The following is a 23,518-nucleotide window of genomic DNA, read 5'->3' as shown; positions in this document are numbered from 1 at the left end:
TTACCAACAGCTCCAGCCATGAAATGTGCCCAATGATCCCCAAGGCTTGACTCAAGTAGAAGAAATGAATATTTTTAATTATTTAAAATTTTAAGATATACCCTCAAAAAAAGGAGCTATGTATTATTAATCAGTGCAATTGACAACTAGACCAAAAGGTCCACCCAAAAATGCGAACTAGAACGTGACTTTATTGCAAAAAAGTCCTCTAATTTACTAACATTTTCCTATTCCCTCCATCAGTCAACCACCAGCTCAACTTCAACTCCTCTGCTAAATCTCGGCCCTCCCCAAAGCCGACGACGCCCCCCTCCCTCCAGAAAACCCAGAACCCTAACCCGATGGCTCGGCGGACCCTCCCGATTCTCAAAAACCTCACCCACCGCCCCACGCCCGGACCCTTCCTTCCCAAACCCGACCCGAACACAAGATCCGTCACCTACATGCCCCGACCAGGCGACGGAGCCCCGCGGCCCGTCACCCTGATCCCCGGTGACGGCATAGGCCCGCTCGTCACCGACGCCGTCGAGCAAGTCATGGAGGCGATGCACGCTCCGGTATACTTTGAGCGGTACGACGTCCACGGCGATCTGAAGCGGGTGCCGACGGAGGTGATCGAGTCGATCCGGAAGAACAAGGTCTGCCTGAAAGGCGGCTTAAAGACTCCAGTCGGCGGGGGTGTGAGCTCGCTCAACGTCCAGCTGAGGAAAGAGCTCGACTTGTACGCTTCCTTGGTCAACTGCTTCAACCTCCCCGGTCTCCCTACCCGCCACGAGAACGTGGACATTGTCGTAATTAGAGAGAACACAGAGGGCGAATACTCGGGGCTCGAGCACGAGGTCGTCCCCGGCGTCGTTGAGAGCCTCAAGGTATGATAACCTGTCAAAAATCAAATCTTTAGTCTTGAATTTTTGTGGGTTTGTGTTTTTGGGAAAAATTGGGATTTGATTTTGAATTTGGTTAGGTGATCACGAAGTTTTGCTCAGAGCGAATTGCCAAGTATGCGTTTGAGTATGCGTATCTGAACAACAGAAAGAAGGTGACTGCTGTGCACAAAGCCAACATTATGAAGCTGGCAGATGGGTTGTTCTTAGAGTCTTGTAGAGAGATTGCTACCAAGTACCCAAGTATCAAGTACAATGAGATTATTGTGGACAATTGCTGCATGCAACTTGTTTCGAAGCCCGAGCAATTTGACGTTATGGTATGTGGCTTCATTTCAAATCTTCCCATTTGTTTTACAATTTGAATAAGTTTGGATGAAATTTCGTTGCTTTTTGGACTTGGTCTGACGTGGGTTTGTAGGAGTTGGTTTAGCAGAGATGTGTTCGCCTAGTGAGTAGGAGTTTGTTTAGCAACAAACTCTGTCCTTTCTCTTGTATTTGAGAGCTTAGTGTTAATGGTAAGAAGTGAGTATAAAAATAAAATTAAAAAACTATTTAAATAGACTTGCTGTCTAGAGGGGGCGCTACCCTCCAAGTAGTTATCATCTATCATCCTGTTACATCTTGAACTTGGGTCAAGGAACATAAAATTATTTGACTTTAGGCAGAATTTAGGTTTCATGGAGTGATGCCTTTATTTTTTTTTTGGTCGTAGGGGTGGTGCCTTTTTGTGCTTGAACTTGGAATTCCTGCACAGTACTTGTTTGACATAAAGTTGACTGCTGTGACTGGATGAATTTTTGATAAGTCTGTGACTAATGGTGTAATATGAAATAAATTTTCTTTGAATATTAATGGTATTTGTCTTTCTGTTTTCATTGGTTGTTGAAATGATGCCAATGGAAAAAAGTACGGCCTTTCTATTTCTTAAGAAGCTCCAGCTCTGAACAAGTTCGTTTAAGTGGAATCAAACTGTAATACTCCAACAATCTGTTCTGCTACCTTCTTTTCTATTGTACAATTTCAGTTTCTGTTTTAACGAGGATCAAAATCTTGTTCCTCTTCCTTGTGTCATGGGTTTGCATCATGTGTGTATCATAAACTCCCTTTGATTCATGACGAAGGTATTTTGTTATTATTTGTTTATTTAGAATCTCATTTTCTTTTCCTTATGGAGGGGGGAGGGTGGGCTTGAGTATTTACCCCTGCTATGCGGGAGTATCGTGCATAGGATTTCTTTTCCTTTTTTTTCGTAAAAGGAAAAAAAAAAACTGAATCTAGGGCCAACCCTAAGCTTCTGATGTATTATGCTTGTTCTTCATTTTAGCCAATAGACCTGTCTGTGTTGCCCAGCTAAAACATAGGTATCTGGCTTTTGAAATTTGAAATACATGCATGCCTTTCTGCTTTTTTACCTGTTAGTTAATACTTGATACTTTCTTTTCCCATTCCATTGACAGAGGTGGTTTCATATCTTGCAGGTCACTCCTAATCTTTATGGAAACCTAGTGGCAAATACGGCAGCTGGTATTGCTGGAGGCACTGGGGTCATGCCAGGAGGTAGACATCATTATTAATTAGTATAATTTATGAGAATAAATTGCCAGTCATTTTTGTAATAGTTTTAGTCGCGAGTTGAATTCTTGTTTTTATCATGGTAATATATTGGCAAGTTGTGCTTTGTTACTATCATCACGATGTATTTACTTCGTCTCTCCATAGTAAGAATGATCTATTACATGAAAGAAAGATCATTTGCTTCAAGGACTGATCACTGCGTTTACTCTATCTGGTTCTTGTAGTTTCTCTCTTTCAACTGTGCCTCATTAGTTGTTCGGTGACTACAGGAAATGTGGGTGCTGATCATGCTGTTTTTGAGCAAGGTGCTTCAGCAGGAAATGTTGGAAACGAAAAATTATGGGAGCAAAAGAAGGCCAACCCAGTGGCTTTGCTACTGTCATCAGCCATGATGTTGAGGCATCTCCAGTTTCCTTCATTTGCTGATCGACTTGAAACAGCCGTGAAACGTGTGATCTCAGAAGGCAAGTACCGGACGAAAGATCTCGGCGGAGTCAGCACCACTCAAGAGGTTGTTGATGCGGTTATTGCTAATCTGGACTGATTGACCGGGAACACTTCTGTTGTGTTTATTTTGGTTATACTTCGTACTATTGTTTACCATCGTTCTCACATGGTTTCTTCTCCATCATTGGTAGGTTATCCTACATCTGTCAAAATGCAATATTATTATTATTTTTTATCCTTTTTCGGGAATAAGCCGAATTGATCCATATACTGATTCAGTAATAAATGTTCTCCCACTGCTCAAAGTTTTCAATTTGATAAAAAAACATCTCCTTTTCCTTCCCACGAGAAATTGTACCTCATTTCTACTCAAATTTGTCTGGCTTTTGTTAATGTGGCCTGTAATGTTGTTTAAGCAAAGACAAGACAAAACTCACTTGTAACTAGTTAACACTAGCTTTCATTTAGGATTCTGGACTGAACCGAGATTATTATTTTGGATCAGATTATATTATTAGAATACTGGCCAATAGAGTCTAGTTCAGTTGAAAAAGGTTTTGACTTGCACACCAGAGGTCTCAGATTTAAACTCTCATGACATCTTGCTTGTGTGTGTGAGAAACCCTCTTCTTTTCTTCAATAATAATTTAGATTATAGCTTGTAAAAAATAAAGAAAGAGAGAATGCTGGGCTGAATTGAATATAATGATTTGATTGTTATCCTGTATTTATATATTTTGATATTGGGTTATGTTGCTATAGTTGGACGTGGGCCTGGGTCCAGCCTTACTCCAAGTTCCATCCCAATATGTAAGAAATGATATAAGGATGATAAATTTTTCTTTTCGATCACATGTAAGGATGAGATTTAAGATTAACACCTGCTGATGAAACTATATTAATCTACCATGAAATGAATGTTATCTATTGTAACCAACAAGGTTTAGGTCAAAGAGATCCGAGCTGTTGTTTATCTATAAGTTTAGGTTGATGTTTTCTTGCACTCAATTAATTTTTGAATTCGACATGTAATTACAAAAATAATTGTACTCAATTTTGACTTTTTATGTATTTCTTTAACTTAAAAGAGGAAAAGAATTGGACAAGTATATCTGGATATGTAACAAAATGTCCTGTCATGAGTTCAGTCCAGCAAGAAACGTGGACAAAGGGGGAAAATAATTTTAACCAGCAAAGAAATTTCAACAGGATCAGTCTAACCTTCCAAAGTTGTTTGGATTTCATGGCTTAAAAATTGTATCAATTGCATAAACACCAAAGTGGGTTGTTGATTTCATCTTTTGGACACTAGTCAGCCACTGAAATTTATGGAAATTTATGGGTTCTCGTAGTTGCTTTCACTTAGAATTAAATAAAAATTATATAGTGAGATTCTATCTCTTAACTGTTGAATCAAATTGATTTAGATTTGATCTTTTGATGTTCAAACTTTGAAATATTGTCAGCCACGAAGTGCTCCCATCGATTAGTATATGAGTTTTCCAGAGTTGTCATTTTGAGGTCATACGTAAATATTGGGAGATCAAATACAACATTGCTCAGGCCATGAGAAGTCTTAGAATGGGGGCAGCCCAAATTTGACTGAAATATTACTATATTTTGTATTATTATCATCGTCAATCTAGTGCTCCTCACTGGCATTATATTTTAAACCTCAACGATGCTCTCGAAACAAAATCTTCCATTATTAAGAATTTTCTTAATATTTGACACCAGAAAGGACAATATTCTTAATTAGTATAAGTTTTTTAATTTATTATTTAGCATTAATTTAAAATTAAGCATGCACCATCTCCGCTCCAACTATGCTTGTTCTTTATTAAATAAAAAAACCTTTCGCTTTGTTGTGGAGTCTGAGATCCAAATTTCAGGGAACCTTGTGTACTATTTAATATTGGACAAGACTGTATTTGATATTTCAGTCAAGCTTAGCTTTTATCACCAATTCTATACGGATTCTTCAAATAATTTTATTTGAGGAACACTCTTCAGAATCTCTACGAATAGTCAAACATACCAGCAATCATTGATTATACTATGATTTTTGGTTAAAAAAAGTTTACACAAATTGGTGAAAGCTACATCTGTTTTGACCTGATCAACGATAGGCTTGAGCGACCAACTTGGACTACCTTTGTAGCAGGATTATGACTTAGATTAAGGGCTCGTTTCGATATGTTTTTATAAAGATTAAAAGCCCTTTCAGAAAACCAAAAACACTTTCATATAGCTCAGGTTCCCTGAACTTCCTGCAAGCCTAAACCTAGAAGTTATTCCTGAGTGAGGACTGAGGGCCATAACAAGGACTGAGGGTGCTTGTTTTCTCATTCAACCAGATGAGCAAAAGTCAGAGACGGTGGCTTTTACTTTTAATATAAGTCATGTCATGTGTGCCCCACTGCCCCTCTCATTAGAACGTTTCATTTTAAATGTTTAATGTGCAAGAAAAGTCAGATATATTTTGGAATAATCTTGTAATATCTCCTATTTTCTTTTGTCAGGCCAATATTTCCACATGATATATATATATATAGTCTGGTCATATAGATTGCTAGTTGCCACTCTTTCTCTGATCTGAAACAAAAATGTGGACTCTGGTTGGGTTGAGTTTAGTAAGTTTACTAGTCATATATTTTACTCACTGGATTATCAAATGGAGGAACCCAAAATGCAATGGGGTTCTGCCTCCAGGTTCCATGGGGTTGCCTTTCATTGGAGAGACTCTCAATTTGATCATTCCCAGCTACTCACTTGATCTTCACCCCTTCATTAAGAAGAGACTTCAAAGGTAAAACTCTGCTCACTCAAACTCAACTAAGAACATATTGCTTTGTTTATTATATTTCAATCAATCTAATGATTTTTAAAAAAGTGGAGTTTGATATACCAAGTTACCTGCCTAGTTCAGTCAAGATGTTCTTTTCTTTGCCTTGCAGATATGGATCAATATTTCGGACTAGTTTGGCGGGTAGACAGGTTGTAGTCACAGCTGATCCTGAGTTCAATAACTACTTATTTCAGCAAGAAGGGAGGATGGTGGAACTGTGGTACTTGGACACGTTTTCGAAGATCTTCGTCCATGAAGGTGAATCTAAGACGAACGCAGTTGGTATGGTTCACAAGTATGTAAGGAGCATTTTCTTGAATCACTTTGGTGCTGAGAGGCTTAAGGAGAAGCTGCTCCCTCAAATAGAAGAATTCGTCAACAAAAGTCTATGTGCCTGGTCAAGTAAAGCCTCTGTTGAAGTGAAGCATGCAGGCTCAGTTGTAAATTTCAACCCAACTTAAATCTCAATCACTTATTTTCTTTTTCAGTACTGCTTTTTTCTGCTGCTGTTCTTGTCATACTTAACATAACTTCTCTCGCCATTGCAGATGGTTTTTAATTTTAGCGCGAAGCAGATGATCAGTTATGATGCAGATAAATCATCTGATGACCTGAGTGAGAAATATACTAAAATCATAGACGGTCTTATGTCCTTTCCCTTGAACATCCCTGGCACAGCCTACTATAATTGTTTGAAGGTGATATTCAAATTGGCATATTATAACTAGCAACAAGTTTGTCTCCTTTGAATGAGATTTTACAAAAATTTAATGTCTTGGAATTCATTCAGCACCAAAAGAACGTAACAACCATGTTGAGGGATATGCTAAAGGAGAGACAGATTTCACCTGAGACGCGGAGAGGAGATTTCCTTGATCAAATCAGCATTGACATGGAAAAGGAGAAATTTTTGTCAGAGGATTTTTCAGTTCAGCTGGTATTTGGGGGCTTGTTTGCCACCTTTGAGTCTATTTCTGCAGTATTAGCATTAGCTTTCAGTTTACTGGCAGAGCATCCTTCAGTTGTAGAAGAGTTGACGGTACGTAGACAAAGTTGGAGCTTCAATTTCATTTTCATAACTCCTCTGTTTTAGACCCTCATGATCAATTATCTTTTATGGTCAGGCTGAGCATGAGGCAATTCTCAAAAACAGGGAAAATCCAAATTCCTCACTCACATGGGACGAATATAAATCGATGACTTTTACTCTTCAGGTTAGTTCTCAAATCTCAACAAGCATTTCCTTCTTCCTTGCACAACAGCTTAGAAAAAGACTTATAATTTGCTGGTCTTCGGAAAACACATAGGTTATCAATGAAATTCTTAGGCTGGGAAATGTTGCCCCTGGCTTATTACGTAGAGCTTTGAAAGATATTCCTGTAAAGGGTAAGTCCTCAATTACAAATAGCGTAGGCCTTTTGTTTCTAACAGCAAATGGATTCTTACTAAAATGTTTCCAGTAAATGCTTTGCAGGATTTACAATTCCAGAAGGCTGGACCATTATGGTTGTCACCTCTGCACTTCAGTTAAGTCCCAACACATTCGAGGATCCCCTAAAGTTCAATCCATGGCGTTGGAAGGTTCGTGTCTCGGGGACGGACTGAATGTCATTGTCGTTTGTTCAAATGACTTCAATTTTTAGCAGCTAATTTTACTTTATATTTATTTGATGAAATTTAGGACCTTGACTCATATGCTGTGTCCAAGAACTTCATGCCTTTTGGTGGAGGAATGAGGCAATGTGCAGGGGCAGAGTATAGTAGGGTTTTCTTGGCCACCTTTCTCCATGTCTTGGTCACCAAATATAGGTACATTTTTTTTCTCTCACCACAAGTTACGAATCTACTGTGTGTTTTGCAAGGTTTTTATCAGAGCTAAGTCATCTTTGTCCAAAAAACAAAAAGCTAAGTCATCTATTGAATCTCTGTTCATAGGTGGACAACAATCAAAGCGGCACGCATTGCTCGAAACCCTATTTTAGGATTTGGGGATGGAATTCACATAAAGTTCGAGGAGAAGAAAACGTGAGATGAATATTTTTTTTCTCATAAATTGATCGAACACTTAGGTGCTACCTATATATATATAATCAAATTGAGTGTTTCATGTTATTAACAACAAAAACATACACATGCTGCAAGGGAGTATAGCTCAAGTGGTGAAGAGCATTTATTCTTGCATTCGAGGTCTTAGGTTTCAAATCCTCCTACCCAATGGTGAACATAGGAATTTTTATAGGGGTGGGGTAAATTTTTTTTTGTTTTGTTTTTGTTTTTGTTGTTGTTGTTGTTGTTGTTGTGATGATATCTATTATAATGGTGGTTATGTTTTTTCCAATGGTTATGGTTAACCATCATCATATAAGCCAAGCTTTAGGAAGCAAAAGTAACTTAAAAGAACCAGAAATTCAAAAAAGAACACAGAAGAATCTCAGAGAAATTGAAAAGTTCATAAATTTAGTAAAGGCTTCGTGCCTAAATTCAGAACAGAGCTTCAAAAAGTAGAAATTGAAAGAAATATATGAGAAATTATAGAAGTATCAAGATGAGCTCTAATACCATCATAACAATATGGATTGAGCAGAAGAAAGATTATAGCATAAAAAGAATTACAGAGAAAACAAACCCTAAACACAATAAAGGTTTTCATGAAAAAAAAAAACAATTTATAAGAAAACAATGAATTGCAACAGACAAAATGGAGCAGGATAAAGAGGAAATTATCATTTACCTTTATAATTAACAATCCATTATATTACTTTTATGGAGCGCGTGGGCCTTACTTTGGAGAAATTATAGAATAGTACGAATCTACCACGTCAGCGTATGATACTTCTATTCAAATTTTAATATATGTTCATTTTTGAAAAGAAATTAATTACTTTATTACAGCTGGACTTACTTAACTTTTATCTTTTAAAATAAAATTAGAAAAGTCTTTAAAAAGAAAATTAAAGAACTTTCCAACCCTCCGTCTCCAACTCAAACCTGCGCCACCCCTCTCCCTTGCTCTTCCTGTCAAATTCCTAGGGTGACGTCTGTAGCACCTTTCAGAGTATGCTTCAACTCAATCCACATCGGCTGTGCCTTCCATTGATTTTGTGTTGCAGAGTGAGTGTACTAGAGAGTGTGTTTGTAGCAAATTCAATGGTGCAAGTGAACAAAGATGTGTTGTGTTTGGGATTTGTGGATGTTGGGATGTGCCCCAGTAACCCAAGGTGCTGCCATTGTGATCAGAGCGCATCAATTGGAGGACAATCTTCTTCAATTTGATTTGGCTAATAAAAGACTTGGGTTCAAAATCGGATTCTAAGGTGAATTGTCTGCTGAGCATCCGATTTTGAAGAGGAAGAGCAAGGAGAGGGGTGGCACAGGTTGGCGGTAATGGGGTGTTCGGGTTGGGGACGAAGGGTTGTTGGAAAATTCTTTCTTTTTTTTTTATTTTTCTAATTTTATTTTAAAAGATAAAGGTTAAGTAAGTCCAGCTATAATGAAGTAATTAATTTATTTTCAAAAATAGACACATGTCGAAATTTGAATGGGAGTATCATACGCTGATGTGGTACATCCGTACTATTCTGCTCTATTTTGTCTTTGAATGGGCGTATCATACGCTGAAATTTTCATTCAAGGTCTTTTTAAAAGAGTAAGAAGTGAAATTTTCAGAGATTACCCATCTTCTTTAGCTTCAAGGGTGTCTCCAGAGATAAAATGGTAGAGTTTGACTAGATTTTGTTTATGGGTTTTGAGTCATTTGACAATAGAAGTTCTTTAGATTCATTAACTATGAAGACAGTGAAGGTTGGGGTAGGTGGCGAGAGAGAAGGGAAGACATGTGGTGTTGCAGATAGCAGGCATAGCGTAGGGAAGAAGACGGTGGACAGGGAAGACGGTGGGGAGAGGTTTGAGTGATTAAAGTTGAAGGGTAAAGTTGGAAGCCAAAGTCCAGTTGTAAAATATATTTTATTTATTTTTAAAAAAATACATGTGACAGATTTTGGGTGGAAGTATCATTAGCTGACGTGGTGATATAGTATCACTCTATAATTTCTCAGTTGGGAGGCCATATGGGGCACTTATCAACAACATTTATTATATTAAAAAGTATTTACCTTTATTATAAAAATGCATCAAACGGATTCTAAAGTTACATCACACGGATTCCAATCAATCTAACGGCTGGGATTATACAAGGGTGGGCTTTTGTCTACATAAAGGTGTAGGCTAATATTTGATTCACCTAGTTTGGGCTTGGACTACTTAGCCTAAGTTGTATATTCTAAAAGCTCAACACTAGGCTGGAGCCCACTCCAGCCCACGCTTAGATCCACCTGTGCTCCTACTCTGACGATTGGTTATATCAAAAAATTAAAATAAAAAAAACCATACACATTACTTTGTGTATTACCTATTGGCATCTGATGTTTTTATTTTTGAAGAGGTTGGCTTCTTAAGTTTTTTGTTTTTTAAAAAAATGTGTTAACAAAATCAGTTAATAAAAAGAAAAAGTTTTTGGAAAATTGAAGAACCCCAATCAGCCAGTTTGGCATTGTTATGCTGTGAAAATAATCGATGTCAGATTTGCTGTGAGAGAAAGTTGTTTGGTGTTTGGTAAATTTTTTGTTAAAAGTGTTCTTGGTACTAATTCCCGCATAATGAAAAAATGATCCCCGCATGATCATTAAACCTAACGCCTCTTCGAAACTGATTCATGCCTAATCAGAAAATGGAAGCACATTATTAGCTGATTTCCCTTATAACTTTCTCTCATAGTAATTTTTTAACAATAAGTGATTTTCTCATAGTTTACTAAACGGATTAGGCTTTCCAAAAATTTTAAAAATTCACGTATCACCCCAAATAAGCAATGCCAAACGGGCACTTAAAAGTTTGAAATGGACTAAATCATAATTTCATTTTAACAAACAGCGTTGGGAACATGTGGCATTAATGTAATTTTTGTGACCCTTCATGTGAAGAAATTTTGGGCCTTATGTTTGCTTGAAAAAATGGGGACCAATTTAAAATAAACAGCTAGAGTCTCCTACATATTAAATAGAATTTTAATTTGAATGCCCCAGCTAAGTTTTAATGTACCTAAGTATGATTTTTAATACACCAAAATAGATTTTTTTGGCCGGATGTTAGTTAAATTGGCCTAGACATTTGGTGTGCTCCCAAATGGTCCTGGATTCAAGTTTGAAGTACCCATGTGTATGAGTTTCCCCCCTCCATTCCCCTTCCTAACTTTGACTAAAAAATAAAATAAAAATTTAGCGTGCCTACGTAAATAGAATTTTGAATGCACTGAAATTTTAATACATTTGGACCTAAAATCAACCACCAACTAATGGCGGCGCCGCCTAATACTTCAATACGGTTACCATAGAGAAGACAACTTAAGCGAAAAAAAGGCTCATACATACGTAGACAAATTTCAAGCATCGATTTAGTGAGTAGAAACTCCTAATTAACAATGATAATGGTATTTCTTGAGCAATAAAATTGTCCAAATTTTCTTTTTATAAAAAATAAAAATGTATTTCATATTGAGCTAGAATGCAAGAAGGCTACCACTCCCATAACCTAACTAAACATGAGGTTCTGCCAAACTTATAATAGACTTACAAAATAAATCAGTGTTGATGAGTTGATTCTGTGGAGTGATTTACGTTTATCCGCCGTGGTCCCGTTGATTGATGAGCAAGATTAAAAAATTTGGTGTACGTATATGGAACTCTAGAATACTTATATAGATTATGGAATTCTAGAAACCTAACTTAAAATACCTAAATTGTGTTTTAATGCCCCTAACTAAGTTTTAATGCTGCTACCAATGCAGAAACTTGACCCCAAAAAAAGAGAGTAGAAACTTACTGCAACTAGATAGATTTTAACGTCAAGATACAAGCTTTTTAGGGTTAGGTAAGTAGATTTTGCATGCACAGAGACTTTAATACATTTTTGACCTAACACCACCATCTCCAGTGATGGCCTCTTCTGCAATGAGATATAGATCTATAAAGGGAGGGGAGGTGAATCAATAAGACTACAATTCTTTCTTCTGATCTGAAAATGTGGGCTGCTGTTGGATTGAGTTTGGTAGTTTTGCTAGTGACATACATTACTCACTGGATTACACAATGGAGAAATCCAAAATGCAATGGGGTTCTCCCTCCAGGTTCTATGGGCTGGCCTCTCGTTGGAGAGACTCTCAATGCGATGACTACGAGCTATTCCATTGATCTTCATCCTTTCTTTAAGACGAGACTTCAAAAGTAAATAAACTATGCCTACTCAATTTACCATAACAAATTCTAGTTTCATTTCTCGCTTAAATTTTTTCTCTGCCTTGCAGATATGGCCCGATATTTCGGACTAGTTTGGCTGGTAAACCAGTTGTAGTCTCAACCGATCCCAAATTCAATAGTTACCTATTTCAACAAGAAGGCAAGCTAGTTGAACTATGGTACTTGGACTCATTTACCAAGATCTTCAAGATTTCTGACGAGATAAATGGAGCCGATACCATTCACAAGTACATAAGGAGCATTGCATTGAATCACTTGGGCGCTGAGACGCTTAAGGAAAAGTTGCTCCCTCTAATAGAAAAAAGGGTCGTCAAAACTCTAGCCTCCTGGTCAAGTCAGGAATCTGTTGAAGTTAAACAAGCTAGCTCAGTTGTAAAAATTTCAACCCAACTACTTAATCACTTATCTATTAGTTATTATGATCCACTGCGCTTATTGTTTATACTAATTAAAATTATATTTTCTCGCCGTCGCAGATGCTCTTCAATTTTGGTGCCGAGAATTTGATTGGTTATGATGCTGAAACATCATCTGATAACCTCAGTGAAAAATTTTCTAAAATCTTGAGCACTTTTTTGTCAATTCCCTTGAATGTTCCTGGTACAGCATACCATAACTGTTTAAAGGTAGTATTCAAAATGGTTTGCTTATCAAAACATGCAAAATTTGTTTCAATTATTCAATCAGATACCATAAAGATATTTAAAGCTTTGGTACCTATTCAGGACCGCGAGAAGATAACAACATTGCTGAGGGATATGCTGAAGAAGAGACGCACATCACCGGACACACATCGAGGAGATTTCCTTGACCAAATCAGCAGCGACATGGACAAAGAGAAGTTCTTGTCCGAGGATTTTGTTGTTTATGCCTTATTTGGGGCCTTGTTTGCTGGCTATCATCCTATTTCATCAATAATGACATTAGCTTTCAGTTTACTTTCAGAGCATCCTGCAGCTTTAGAAGAGTTGACCGTAAGTACACAAAGTTTAGGCATCAATTTAACATGTTCTTTAATTTTCTACATAAGTCACAAATAATCAAATATCTTTTATCGTCAAGGCTGAGAATGAGGCACTTCTCAAAAACAGAGAAAATCCAAATTCCTCACTCACATGGGACGAATATAAATCGATGACTTTCACTCGTCAGGTAATTAGTTCTACAAAGTACACAAGCTCAGCATGTTGTTTCTACTCACACAATACTATGGAAAAAGTCTTATTAACTTGCTGGTCTTTGGAAAACATAGGTTGTCAATGAAACTCTTAGACTGGGAAATGTTGCACCTGCATTGTTCCGCAGAGCTTTGAAAGATATCCCAGTAAACGGTACGTCCTTGGTTACAAATAGCATAGGCCTTTAGTTTCTAACTGCAAATGTTTTTTTTCACTAAAATGTTGAAGTACATGCTTTGCAGGATTTACAATTCCAGCAGGTTGGACGATTATGGTTCTCACCTCTGCACTTCAACTAAGTCCCAACACATTCACGGATCCCCTCGAGTTCAATCCGTGGCGTTGGAAGGTGCGTTTTAGTGGGGTGGAAGGGAGGGGTTTGGTGTTGTAACTTGAGAGTAATATTGCCATTTTTCCAAAATAAGCTAATTTTGTTTATACACACATGTGTAAATATTTTATGGAAATTAGGACCTTGACTCCCTTGTTGTATCGAAGAACTTCATGCCGTTTGGTCGAGGGTCGAGACAATGCGCAGGGGCAGAGTATAGTAGGGTGTTCTTGGCCACCTTTCTCCATGTCTTGGTCACCAAATATAGGTACGAACATTTCACCATTCCCCTCTTATTTTTTATCTCATTTTCTCACTACAAGGTTTTTGATGGAGCTTAATCATCTTTGAATTTTAACTTTTTTGTTCATAGCTGGAAAAGGATCAAAGCGGGACGCATTACTCGAAAGCATGTGTTAGGATTTGGGTCAAGCATTCACATTAAGCTCACGGAGAAGAAAAACTGATATACTTTTCAAATTCTATTTATGGGAAATGATCGAGCACTTGGCTAGATGTACCTATAATTAAAAATAACGTGCAATTAAGTTATGAATTAGGCCAAATACAGGAAAATCTATATAATTAAGTTGGAATAATTGAGGGTTGTGCACTAAAAAGGCCTCCCAGCTATCAAATATTCACTACATGAGTTGTTCTAAATGAGTTGTTCCATCTGGTTGTTTGGGGATTCAGCCTCCTTGTTTCTTTTGATTTAATAAATAACAAATTTTAAGTTTACCTTTTTTAACTGCCAATGCATACTAAGGAATTCACAATATGAAAGTATTAATAAAACTCATAAAATTTGTAAATTTTATGAATAAAAATACCTTGGGTTGGACCAATATATTTTGTTCATACTCATTGGTTTGAATACGAGTATTTACTCCAGAGGTCCTAGGTTTGATTTCTCTCTTCTTTAACAAAGATGGAAGATCTCTCAGTCCAATGCTCTACAAATGATGAAAAATCTCTCAACCAACAAACAAATCGATGAGATGAAGTTCAAATGGAGGGTGTATTTTCCTATACCATGAAGAAAATTGAGGTTCCATCCCAAAACCAATTAACAATAGGGGGAAACCTCAACTTCCTTCATGATATTAGATTCAGGTGAGTCCATGTGTGAAAGCCTAACGGTCACACATGCTCCACGTCACTTAATATGTGTTGTCCACGTAATAGGCTTGAAAATTCATCACACGTGCAGGAGCGTATGAGAATATGAAGGTAAAAAGCCTCACATTGGAAAGTTGAAAATAGAAAATCTCATATAATAAATAGCTACACTCCTAATAAAGTCGAGGTCTTTTGTATAAAACTCCACACCTGCTAAATAGGTGATTAAGTTGGAGACAATATCAATGTTGCTAGTGGTGGGCTAAGGGTTCGTTTCTTTGAAATCTTAACATGGTATCAAAGCGAGCCGATTGACTTGGCCCGATTTAATCCAAATCAAACAAAACCCCAAATTAAAATAATATAAAAAATATATATAATTAAAAAAAGTGACCGATGTAAAATTGATTGCACGTGTGGCCTACTAAAAAGTGATTCCACGTAAGATAGAGTGTTGAAGAATACACACAGTTCCACATTAGAAACTTAACATATTTCTTTGCCCTCTTATTTTATCTTATTTGGATCTCGAGTTACAAAAATTGTGTCTGCAGTTCTTGACAGATCTTAACCAACCATCACTTGAATTTCTGTTAATAGGTGGACAACGAACAAAGGGGCACGCATTGCTCGAAGTCCCATGTTAGGATTTGGGGATGGCATTCACATCAAGTTTGAAGATGAGAAAAACTGAGATTATTTTTTCTTCATCTTGTTCAGATGTTATTCTTGAATATGCGTACTCGAACCCAGCCTCCTCGAGCCATTCGTTGAAGGCCCACGAACAGTTGGGCGGGTGGTTGTGAAATATACAGTAAATTAAGCTGGCAACTAAATGTTAGAATTTAACTAAATGGATAATCTGTTGGGCATTAGAGAAATTGACTTACAAAAAGGACCAAGATTAACAGTAGCTCTGGGATTTTAAAAACAGGCTTTCCCAACTTTTCAACACCACTCTGTCCGGAGATAAGTTCTCATATTGAGACCATGTGTAAGTCTGGCAGACAAAATTAAATTCTATCGGGCCGTCCATTTTGACCGAACCCATTACTATTTTGGTATTATCATGATTCTTTGAATATCAGCCTAAAAAATCTACAGCAAATCTGGTGAGCCTGTCTGCCACGTTATGTTTTTCTAAATCTGAATGGCGGACACGAGCCATCAACATCATCATCAACATCATCATCAACATCATTTTCTTAGTATTTGACCCCAAAAAGGATAATATTTCTTAATTAGTTTAAGTTTTTTTTTAGAGAATACCAATATAAGCATGTACGGCATAGTCAACAACATATGCCAAATTTATTTATTTTTATTTTTTTTATGGCAAGGCCAGATATGTAAAGCAAAGTACAATCTCATCCGAATCTTTTCAGGTGACATAAAAACATCATTTAATTGCAAATGGAATGAAGAAAGTTGATCAAAGTAGTGTACTTATTTCTTACATACGAGTTAATTTTTTCTTCTCGTATATTATATAGTTTTAAAAATTGGTTGATCGAACACATATTTTTTTCATAGTCAAATCTAATGATGGGTTTGAAAAATCGAACATACCAAAGGTTAATTAATCAGCCATCTTCCCATATTTAATTCCACTTTTTTAATTCCAGGTAACCTTTTTGAATTTTTGGACTAGGACAAGACCTAATATTCATCTCATGCATATCAAATTATATGTCCCATCTTGTTTTGTTGTTCTTTGGGGTTTACTCCCCTTTTCAATTGAAAAAAAAGAAAATTTAAGTAGATGAAAAAGTGTTATATGGAAGATCAAAATGGAATATCCTTTGAATAAACATGACTCATCGCCCCTTCTCAATATAATCAATTTACCAAAAAAATATATCCCTACATTCAACAATTTGGAGAACCAGTTTGATTTGTATTTTGCATTTGTATTGACACCTACTTATTTCATGGTTGTAGGGATAGATCTGTGAGAGAGACAAGGGACAAGACAGAGAAATGGTGGCTTCTATGGTGGCCTGGGTGGCAGGGATAAGGGTGGGAATGGTGGCTTATGCACTCCCTTGATACAATACACATTGAAGATGTTAGATCAAGTTCCAAGGAAATTTTTATTTATTTATTTATTTATATTTATCCGAATCCTATCTGAAATCTCTAGGAAACTCATACAGATATCCGAACCAGGATATATGATATATTATTGAATATAACATGTAATTGTATGCTTATATTTACATAAGCATACAAAGACCGATCATAGCAGCAGCAAACACACTTCTTAGATCAGAATGGGAAAGAAAGTGGCCATTATAGGAGCTGGGACTAGTGGCCTTCTTGCCTGCAAGTACACACTTTCAAAGGGCTTTCAGCCAATTGTTTTTGAATCTGCAAGCACCATTGGAGGAGTTTGGACCAAAACTATTGAGACCACCAAGCTCCAAACTCCTAGAGAAGCTTACCGATTCTCAGATTTCCCATGGCCATCTTCTGTGACAGAGGACTTTCCTAACCAACGTCAGGTTTTGGCTTACATCCAATCATATGCTCACCATTTTGACTTGCTCAAGCATATCAAATTCAACACCAAAGTTTGTGGGATTGAGTATGAAGGCTCCTCTGAGGATGAGATGCAAGCTTGGAGCTTGTGGGGTGGCTCTGGAGAGGCCTTCAGCTCCGAAGGGAAATGGAAATTTGTAGTAGAAGACAAACAAAGCCTTTCAACCGAGGTACAAGTATAATATATACAATCGAGTTTATATTTTATTATGTTAAGTTGTTAGAATATCAATATTTAAGTCATGCTGATTGAGGATGGATAAGCAGATCTACGTGGTGGACTTTGTGATCCTCTGCATCGGACGATTCAGTGATGTCCCAAACATTCCTGAATTCCCTTCCAACAAAGGACCAGAAGTATTTGATGGAGAGGTTATACACTCTATGGATTATGCTGCCATGGATTACGAAAGCGCTCGCAGATTCGTGAGAGGAAAGCAAGTAACAGTTGTTGGGTTTCAGAAATCTGCATTGGACATTGCAATGGAGTGTTCAAACACAAATGGTAAATTGAGTTGTTAGTCTGCTAGAGAAAATTTAAACAACATGGCATCTGCACAAAAATACTTTGATCAGTCTTATTCATAGTAGTTTGTATTACCTTTCATCTTTTTCTTTTCTTAATTGATTAGTTGGTTTGCAGGGCTTGAACATCCATGCACAGTCTTATACAAGACTGAACATTGGAATGTCCCTGATTATCTTCCATGGGGTGTGCCCCTGGCATACCTATACCTTAATCGATTCTCGGAGCTTTTGGTTCATAAGCCTGGAGAAGGCATCCTACTCAGTCTCCTGGCCACAATTCTTTCACCTCTGGTAAACTTTTTTTTTTTTTTCATTTTAATTATCTATGAACTTGATCATAATCAATTCCTAAAAGCTGATGTTTATTAGTAATTTTTTTTTATCAACAGAGATGGGCATTTTCAAAATTTGTGGAAAGTTATATAACTAAGAAGCTTGGTTTAGCCAAGTATGGAATGGTACCTAAGCATAGTTTCCTCCAAGAAATCAGTTCTTGTCTGATCTCAACAGTGCCTGAGAAGTTCTATGACCGAGTCCAAGAAGGAAGCATCATACTGAAAAAGTCTCCCAGCAGCTTCAGCTTTTGCCAAGAAGGCATTTTGGTTGAAGGAGAAAGCTCCCCTGTGAAAACAGATTTGATCATATTGGCTACGGGTTTTAGGGGTGATAAAAAGCTCAAAGACATCTTTGTGTCTCCCACCTTTCAGGACTACATAGCCGGATCACCTAATGCAACATTACCCCTCTACAGGTAAGCTCTGGTCTATGTAGCACATTTGCTGATAACATCCGGTTAACGAATCCATTTCGGTCACATCTAGGTCTTAGTTGTGTGAGATATGTGATTATTAAATATGGTACGTATAATTTTGTTTGGTAATTTTATTGAATATGGCATTTAATTGTGGTAGCTCAATATGACTTTGTTCAAATCAGGGAATGCATACATGGACGAATTCCACAACTAGCTGTAATTGGATTCTCCGAGAGTGTTTCCAACTTGTACACATCTGAGATGAGATGCAGATGGCTAGCAGAGCTTCTTGGAGGCACATTTAAGCTACCAAGCATAAAGGAGATGGAGAAAGATGTCGAAAAATGGGATGAATACGCCAAGCAATATTCTGGCAAATACTACCGGAGATCATGCATCGGTGCCCTACATATATGGTACAATGATCAATTGTGCAAGGACATGGGATGGAACCCGAAAAGAAAGAAGGGGCTCTTAGCTGAATTGTTTGAGCCTTATGGCCCAACGGATTATGTTTCCCTTAAAATGGGTAGCAGTGACATAAAAGATGACTGATTCAGTTTTCCATTTCTTTGTCCCAAAGGGTAAGAGTAATTCTTTTTGTGTGTTTGTTGTCGTTGTATTTTACTGCTGGGTGATCCAAGGGGCTGGCCTCATTGTGTTTGAATTTGGACATAAATGGATCAGATTCATACTAGATCTGGGCTTCAAATGAAAATCAGGGTTTGCGCTTACCAATGTTGAGGCCATACGTAAATCTGGCAGATAAAATACAATATTGCTGAGGCCATGAAAAGTCTTAGAATGGGCAGCCCAAATTTGAATGAAATTATATTACTATTTGTTGTATTATTATCATCATCAATCTTGGCCATCAACTCTAAAAAAATTCAAGGTAAATCTGGTGCTCCTCACTGGCAACTTATGTTTTTAAACCTCAACGATGCTCTCGAGCCACCATCATTAATTATTAAGAAATTTCTTATTTATTATTTGACACCAGAAAGGACAATATTCTTAATTAGTATAAGTTTTTTATTTATTAATTAGCATTAATTTAAACTTAAGCATGCACCATCTCCACTCCAACTATGCTTTTTCTTTATTAAAAAAAACACTCTCACTTTGTTGTGGAATATGGGATCTAAATTTCAGGCAACCTTGTTTATTTAATATTGGAGAAGACTATATATATACTCTCTATATTGAGGGATACACTTTAGGGTCCCTTACGAATTTTTTTCAATGATCTAAATTATCTATTTTTTAAAGTCTACATCCATAGATCACCCTTACAAAAAAAATAGACAAATCAGAATTTTGAGAGCCTTTCTTCTCTGCTTTTCTTCCTTCTCTGTGAAGTCTGGGTTTTTATTATGAAATTTTGAAAAATGTTTTTTAAAATCTGCTTTGATATTTGAAATCCCCTTCACTCATTCATTCATCATTTTTGAGAGAGAGAAAGAGAGTCACCTTCTTCTTCTCCTCTGCAAATGGTGAGATGAGTGAGGTATGAGGTTTCCAAAATGAGATTTTCAAATTGTTTTTGAAATCTACTTTGTTCTTTAAAATCTACATATAGGATAGTTAAACATTCCCATTTATATCTGGATCAAATTCTTAGATTAATTTCAAAAAATGGTTTCTTGAAGAAATAGATCTTTTATTCCTTGAATCTACATATTCATTAATCTATCAATCCAGAGCTAAGTTGTAGTGCCATGGGGTGAAGAAGTCGAAGGTCTAGCTACCATTTGCATGAAGGACAAGCTACTAGCTCAACTAAGTTTGGAGAAGAATGTTGCACATGGAGGTAGCGCTCCTTTCCTAAATAGACCTAGGATTGCTTTTGCTTGTGATTACTTTTTCTATAAGAACCTTCTTGATTTAGTGGATTGCCTGGTCGGAGTGATGAACCCCAGTTTTTCCCAAATGTGGGTTTTTGGGTAAACATTTCTGGTGTGATTCTTTGATTTATATACCTAGTCATACTGTATGTGTTATATCTAAAATGTTGATGAATGTTCACACACTTATCACTCTGGTTGTTGCTAGCACAGGGGATACGTAGACTGATTGGTCCTTTTAAGTGTCTAGATTGTCCTGTAGTTATCTTCTAGACTTATTGGGATTTGAATATTTGATACGTTGTGCATGTGTCATGCTTATATGTTCATAAGTCTATGATTAGTTGTTGACTAATCATATTATCTCCAAGTTTATTTAATTGTCGTTGTCATAGTTGTCATACATTTGTCCATTGGGATTTTAATTCACACAATTCACCTAATTACCAATTTCAAGTTGCAACTAAAAGTTGAATATGTTAGATTGGATGGATTCCTAGGAAATGGAGAGATGAGGCAAATCTACATACATGATTGATTATAGATTCCCTTATGTGATTAAATGTATATTAAACCAATGAATAGCTAATTAAATATACATGTGGGTGGCTAGACAATAATATTTAATTACTTCCTCCCACTTATATATACATATAGCACTCTCTATAGCAGCAAAATCATACAAAGACTGATATCAAACACTTGGATAAAAAATGGGAAAGCAGGTGGCAATTATAGGAGCTGGGATTAGTGGCCTCCTTGCCTGCAAGTACACACTTTCAAAGGGCTTTCAGCCTATTGTTTTTGAAGCTTCAAGCAGCATTGGAGGAGTGTGGACAAAAACTGTTGAGACTACCAGGATCCAATCTCCTAAAGATTATTACCAATTCTCAGATTTCCCATGGCCATCTTCAGTGACAGAGGGCTTTCCAACCCAAAATCAGGTTTTGGATTACGTCAAATCATATGCTCAACATTTTGAATTGCTCAAGCATATCAAATTCAACACCAAAGTGTGTGGGATTGAGTATGAAGGGCCATCGTCTGAGGATGAGATGCAAGCTTGGAGTCTCTGGGGTGGCAACGGAGAGCCTTTCAGCTCCGAAGGGAAATGGAAAGTTGTAGCAGAAGACAAACATAGCATCTCAACTGAGGTACAAACTTATATTACGTACGTATATCCATGTATATGCATGATTCCGAGGTTATTTATGTTATGTTATATAACTGTCAATGTTTTAGACTTTAGTCTTACTTATCAAGTACGAACAAGCAGATTCACCTGGTGGACTTTGTGATCCTCTGCCTCGGCCGATTCAGCGATGTTCCAAACATTCCTGATTTCCATCCAAACAAGGGACCAGAAGCATTTCATGGAGAGGTAATACACTCGATGAATTATGCCGACATGGACTACGTAAGTGCGGCTAATTTGGTGAAAGGAAAGCAAGTAACAGTTGTCGGGTTTCAGAAGTTTGCAATGGACATTGCAATGGAGTGTTCAAATGCAAATGGTAATTTAAATATCACACAGAATTTGAATGTCACATGACATAAGGCCAAGAAGTAGCACAGAAAATTGTTTGACCATTTTGTTCACAAGTTTGTGTTACATTTTCTTCTTAATTCATTATCTGGTGCGCAGGGGTTGAACTTCCATGCACAGTCATATACAAGACAGAACACTGGAACCTTCCTGACTATCTTCCATGGGGGTTGCCCCTGGCATACCTGTACTTTAGTCGCTTCTCGGAACTCTTGGTTCATAAGCCTGGTGAAGACCTCCTACTCAGTCTCCTGGCAACAATTCTTTCACCTCTGGTAAACTTTATTTTGACAATCATAAATTTATAACCCCTTTGTTTGTGATGCTTATTAACTAATTAACTTTCTATTGATTGAGCAGAGATGGGCATTTTCGAAATTTGTGGAAAGCCATGTAAATAAGAAGCTTGGTTTAGCCAAGTATGGTATGGTGCCTAAGCATAGTTTCCTTCAAGAGATCAGCTCTTGCATGATCGCAACGGTACCGGAAAAGTTCTTTGACCGGGTCCAAGAGGGAAGCATCATACTGAAAAAGTCTCCCAGCAGCACCTTCAGCTTTTGCCAAGAAGGCATATTGGTTGGAGGTGAAAGCTCCCCTGTGAAGACAGATTTGGTCATAATGGCTACTGGATTCAGAGGTGAGAAAAAGCTTAAAGACATCTTTGTGTCCCCGACTTTGCAGGACCGAATAGTCGGTTCACCGGAGACCATATTGCCCCTCTACAGGTTAGCTTCCGTTCTCCATTCTGTCAGATACTAGATCAGTAAATGCGGTACAAAATTATTTTAGTTCTGAGTTTTATTTGCTACAGCATTTTAATATGGTAGATCGGTATTATTTTATTTCAATCAGGGAATGCATACATGGAAGAATTCCACAACTAGCTGTAATTGGATTCTCCGAGAGTATTTCCAACTTGTTCACCTCTGAGATGAGATGCAGATGGCTTTCAGAGCTTTTTGCAGGCACATTTAAGCTTCCAAGCATAAAAGAGATGGAGAAAGATGTGGAAAAGTGGGACAAATACGCAAAGCAATACGCTTCTGTCCAATACTATCGGAGATCATGCATCGGCGCCCTTCATCTGTGGTACAATGACCAGTTGTGCAAGGACATGGGATGGAACCATAAAAGAAAGAAGGGAGTCTTTGCTGAATTGTTTGAGCCTTATGGACCAATGGATTATGTTACCTCTTAAATGCCGTAGCAGTGACATAAAAGATGATTCAATGTTCCTTTTCTTTGTCCAAGTTTTTCCTTGTATTTTAGCTGCATAAAGGATTACGCTTGAATTTCAAAAATAATGGCCGAGAAAACAAAAAAGATGTGCAACTACATTTGCAGGGCAAGGCTTCCTAGCTTGAAGGAACTCAAGAATCTCTGCCCACATAAATTTGTAGATTTGAATTGAATCCAATTTCTAGTTTTGTTATGCATGGAAAAGTTCATAGTTTCAAATGAATTTGATTTCTAGTTTTGTCTCTGCGTGAATAAATTCATAGCTTTCCAATTAACTCAATTTTCACATTTTTCCAATGTATTTAATTTCTTTCTTCGTGTGTCATGCGTTGTATTTTGGAAGTTCTCATCTAAGTCGTATGGT

The 23,518-nt window shown here is 37.2% G+C and overlaps 5 protein-coding genes across 8 annotated transcripts; all 5 read left to right on the top strand.

The window, feature by feature from the left end:
• Positions 1-133: 133 nt before the first annotated feature.
• On the top strand, positions 134-3,254 carry LOC117637977 (isocitrate dehydrogenase [NAD] regulatory subunit 1, mitochondrial). Its single transcript, XM_034373048.1, has 4 exons — positions 134-869; positions 965-1,204; positions 2,366-2,444; positions 2,732-3,254. Exons 1-4 carry the CDS (start codon positions 342-344, stop codon positions 3,004-3,006), a joined length of 1,122 nt encoding a protein of 373 aa, XP_034228939.1. The 5' UTR covers positions 134-341; the 3' UTR covers positions 3,007-3,254.
• Positions 3,255-5,503: 2,249 nt separating this feature from the next.
• Positions 5,504-7,974, top strand: LOC117638016 (cytochrome P450 87A3-like). 2 transcript variants are annotated; one of them, XM_034373099.1, is made up of 9 exons: positions 5,504-5,718; positions 5,867-6,197; positions 6,306-6,455; positions 6,548-6,796; positions 6,882-6,971; positions 7,065-7,143; positions 7,232-7,338; positions 7,439-7,566; positions 7,693-7,974. In XM_034373099.1, exons 1-9 carry the CDS (start codon positions 5,516-5,518, stop codon positions 7,784-7,786), a joined length of 1,431 nt encoding a protein of 476 aa, XP_034228990.1. In that variant the 5' UTR covers positions 5,504-5,515; the 3' UTR covers positions 7,787-7,974. The 2 variants fall into 2 exon arrangements, 1 of the variants encoding a protein (XP_034228990.1); XR_004587256.1 differs by lacking the exon at positions 7,693-7,974 and having other exon boundaries at positions 7,218-7,338; positions 7,439-7,555.
• Positions 7,975-11,832: 3,858 nt separating this feature from the next.
• LOC117638173 (cytochrome P450 87A3-like) lies at positions 11,833-14,244 on the top strand. Its single transcript, XM_034373294.1, has 9 exons — positions 11,833-12,035; positions 12,116-12,440; positions 12,545-12,694; positions 12,794-13,042; positions 13,131-13,220; positions 13,321-13,399; positions 13,489-13,595; positions 13,718-13,845; positions 13,951-14,244. Exons 1-9 carry the CDS (start codon positions 11,833-11,835, stop codon positions 14,042-14,044), a joined length of 1,425 nt encoding a protein of 474 aa, XP_034229185.1. The 3' UTR covers positions 14,045-14,244.
• A 2,464-nt stretch (positions 14,245-16,708) lies between these two features.
• On the top strand, positions 16,709-19,254 carry LOC117637611 (probable flavin-containing monooxygenase 1). The gene is made up of 5 exons (XM_034372539.1): positions 16,709-17,410; positions 17,508-17,745; positions 17,884-18,059; positions 18,158-18,519; positions 18,705-19,254. The coding sequence occupies exons 1-5, from the start codon at positions 16,973-16,975 to the stop codon at positions 19,075-19,077; spliced, it is 1,587 nt and encodes a 528-aa protein (XP_034228430.1). The 5' UTR covers positions 16,709-16,972; the 3' UTR covers positions 19,078-19,254.
• A 973-nt stretch (positions 19,255-20,227) lies between these two features.
• On the top strand, positions 20,228-23,392 carry LOC117637582 (probable flavin-containing monooxygenase 1). Of its 3 annotated transcripts, none has more exons than XM_034372511.1 (6): positions 20,228-20,335; positions 21,095-21,523; positions 21,646-21,883; positions 22,015-22,190; positions 22,276-22,640; positions 22,768-23,392. In XM_034372511.1, the coding sequence occupies exons 1-6, from the start codon at positions 20,321-20,323 to the stop codon at positions 23,111-23,113; spliced, it is 1,569 nt and encodes a 522-aa protein (XP_034228402.1). In that variant the 5' UTR covers positions 20,228-20,320; the 3' UTR covers positions 23,114-23,392. The 3 variants fall into 3 exon arrangements, with proteins under 3 accessions (XP_034228402.1, XP_034228401.1, XP_034228404.1); XM_034372510.1 differs by having other exon boundaries at positions 21,092-21,523; XM_034372513.1 differs by lacking the exon at positions 20,228-20,335 and having other exon boundaries at positions 21,083-21,523.
• Positions 23,393-23,518: the final 126 nt, after the last annotated feature.

This window comes from Prunus dulcis, chromosome 8 (assembly GCF_902201215.1).
Source record: "Prunus dulcis chromosome 8, ALMONDv2, whole genome shotgun sequence".
In the NCBI taxonomy this organism is placed as follows: domain Eukaryota; kingdom Viridiplantae; phylum Streptophyta; class Magnoliopsida; order Rosales; family Rosaceae; genus Prunus; species Prunus dulcis.
Note: the sequence above shows the minus strand (reverse complement) of the source record. Positions and strands in the feature narration are given on the sequence as shown.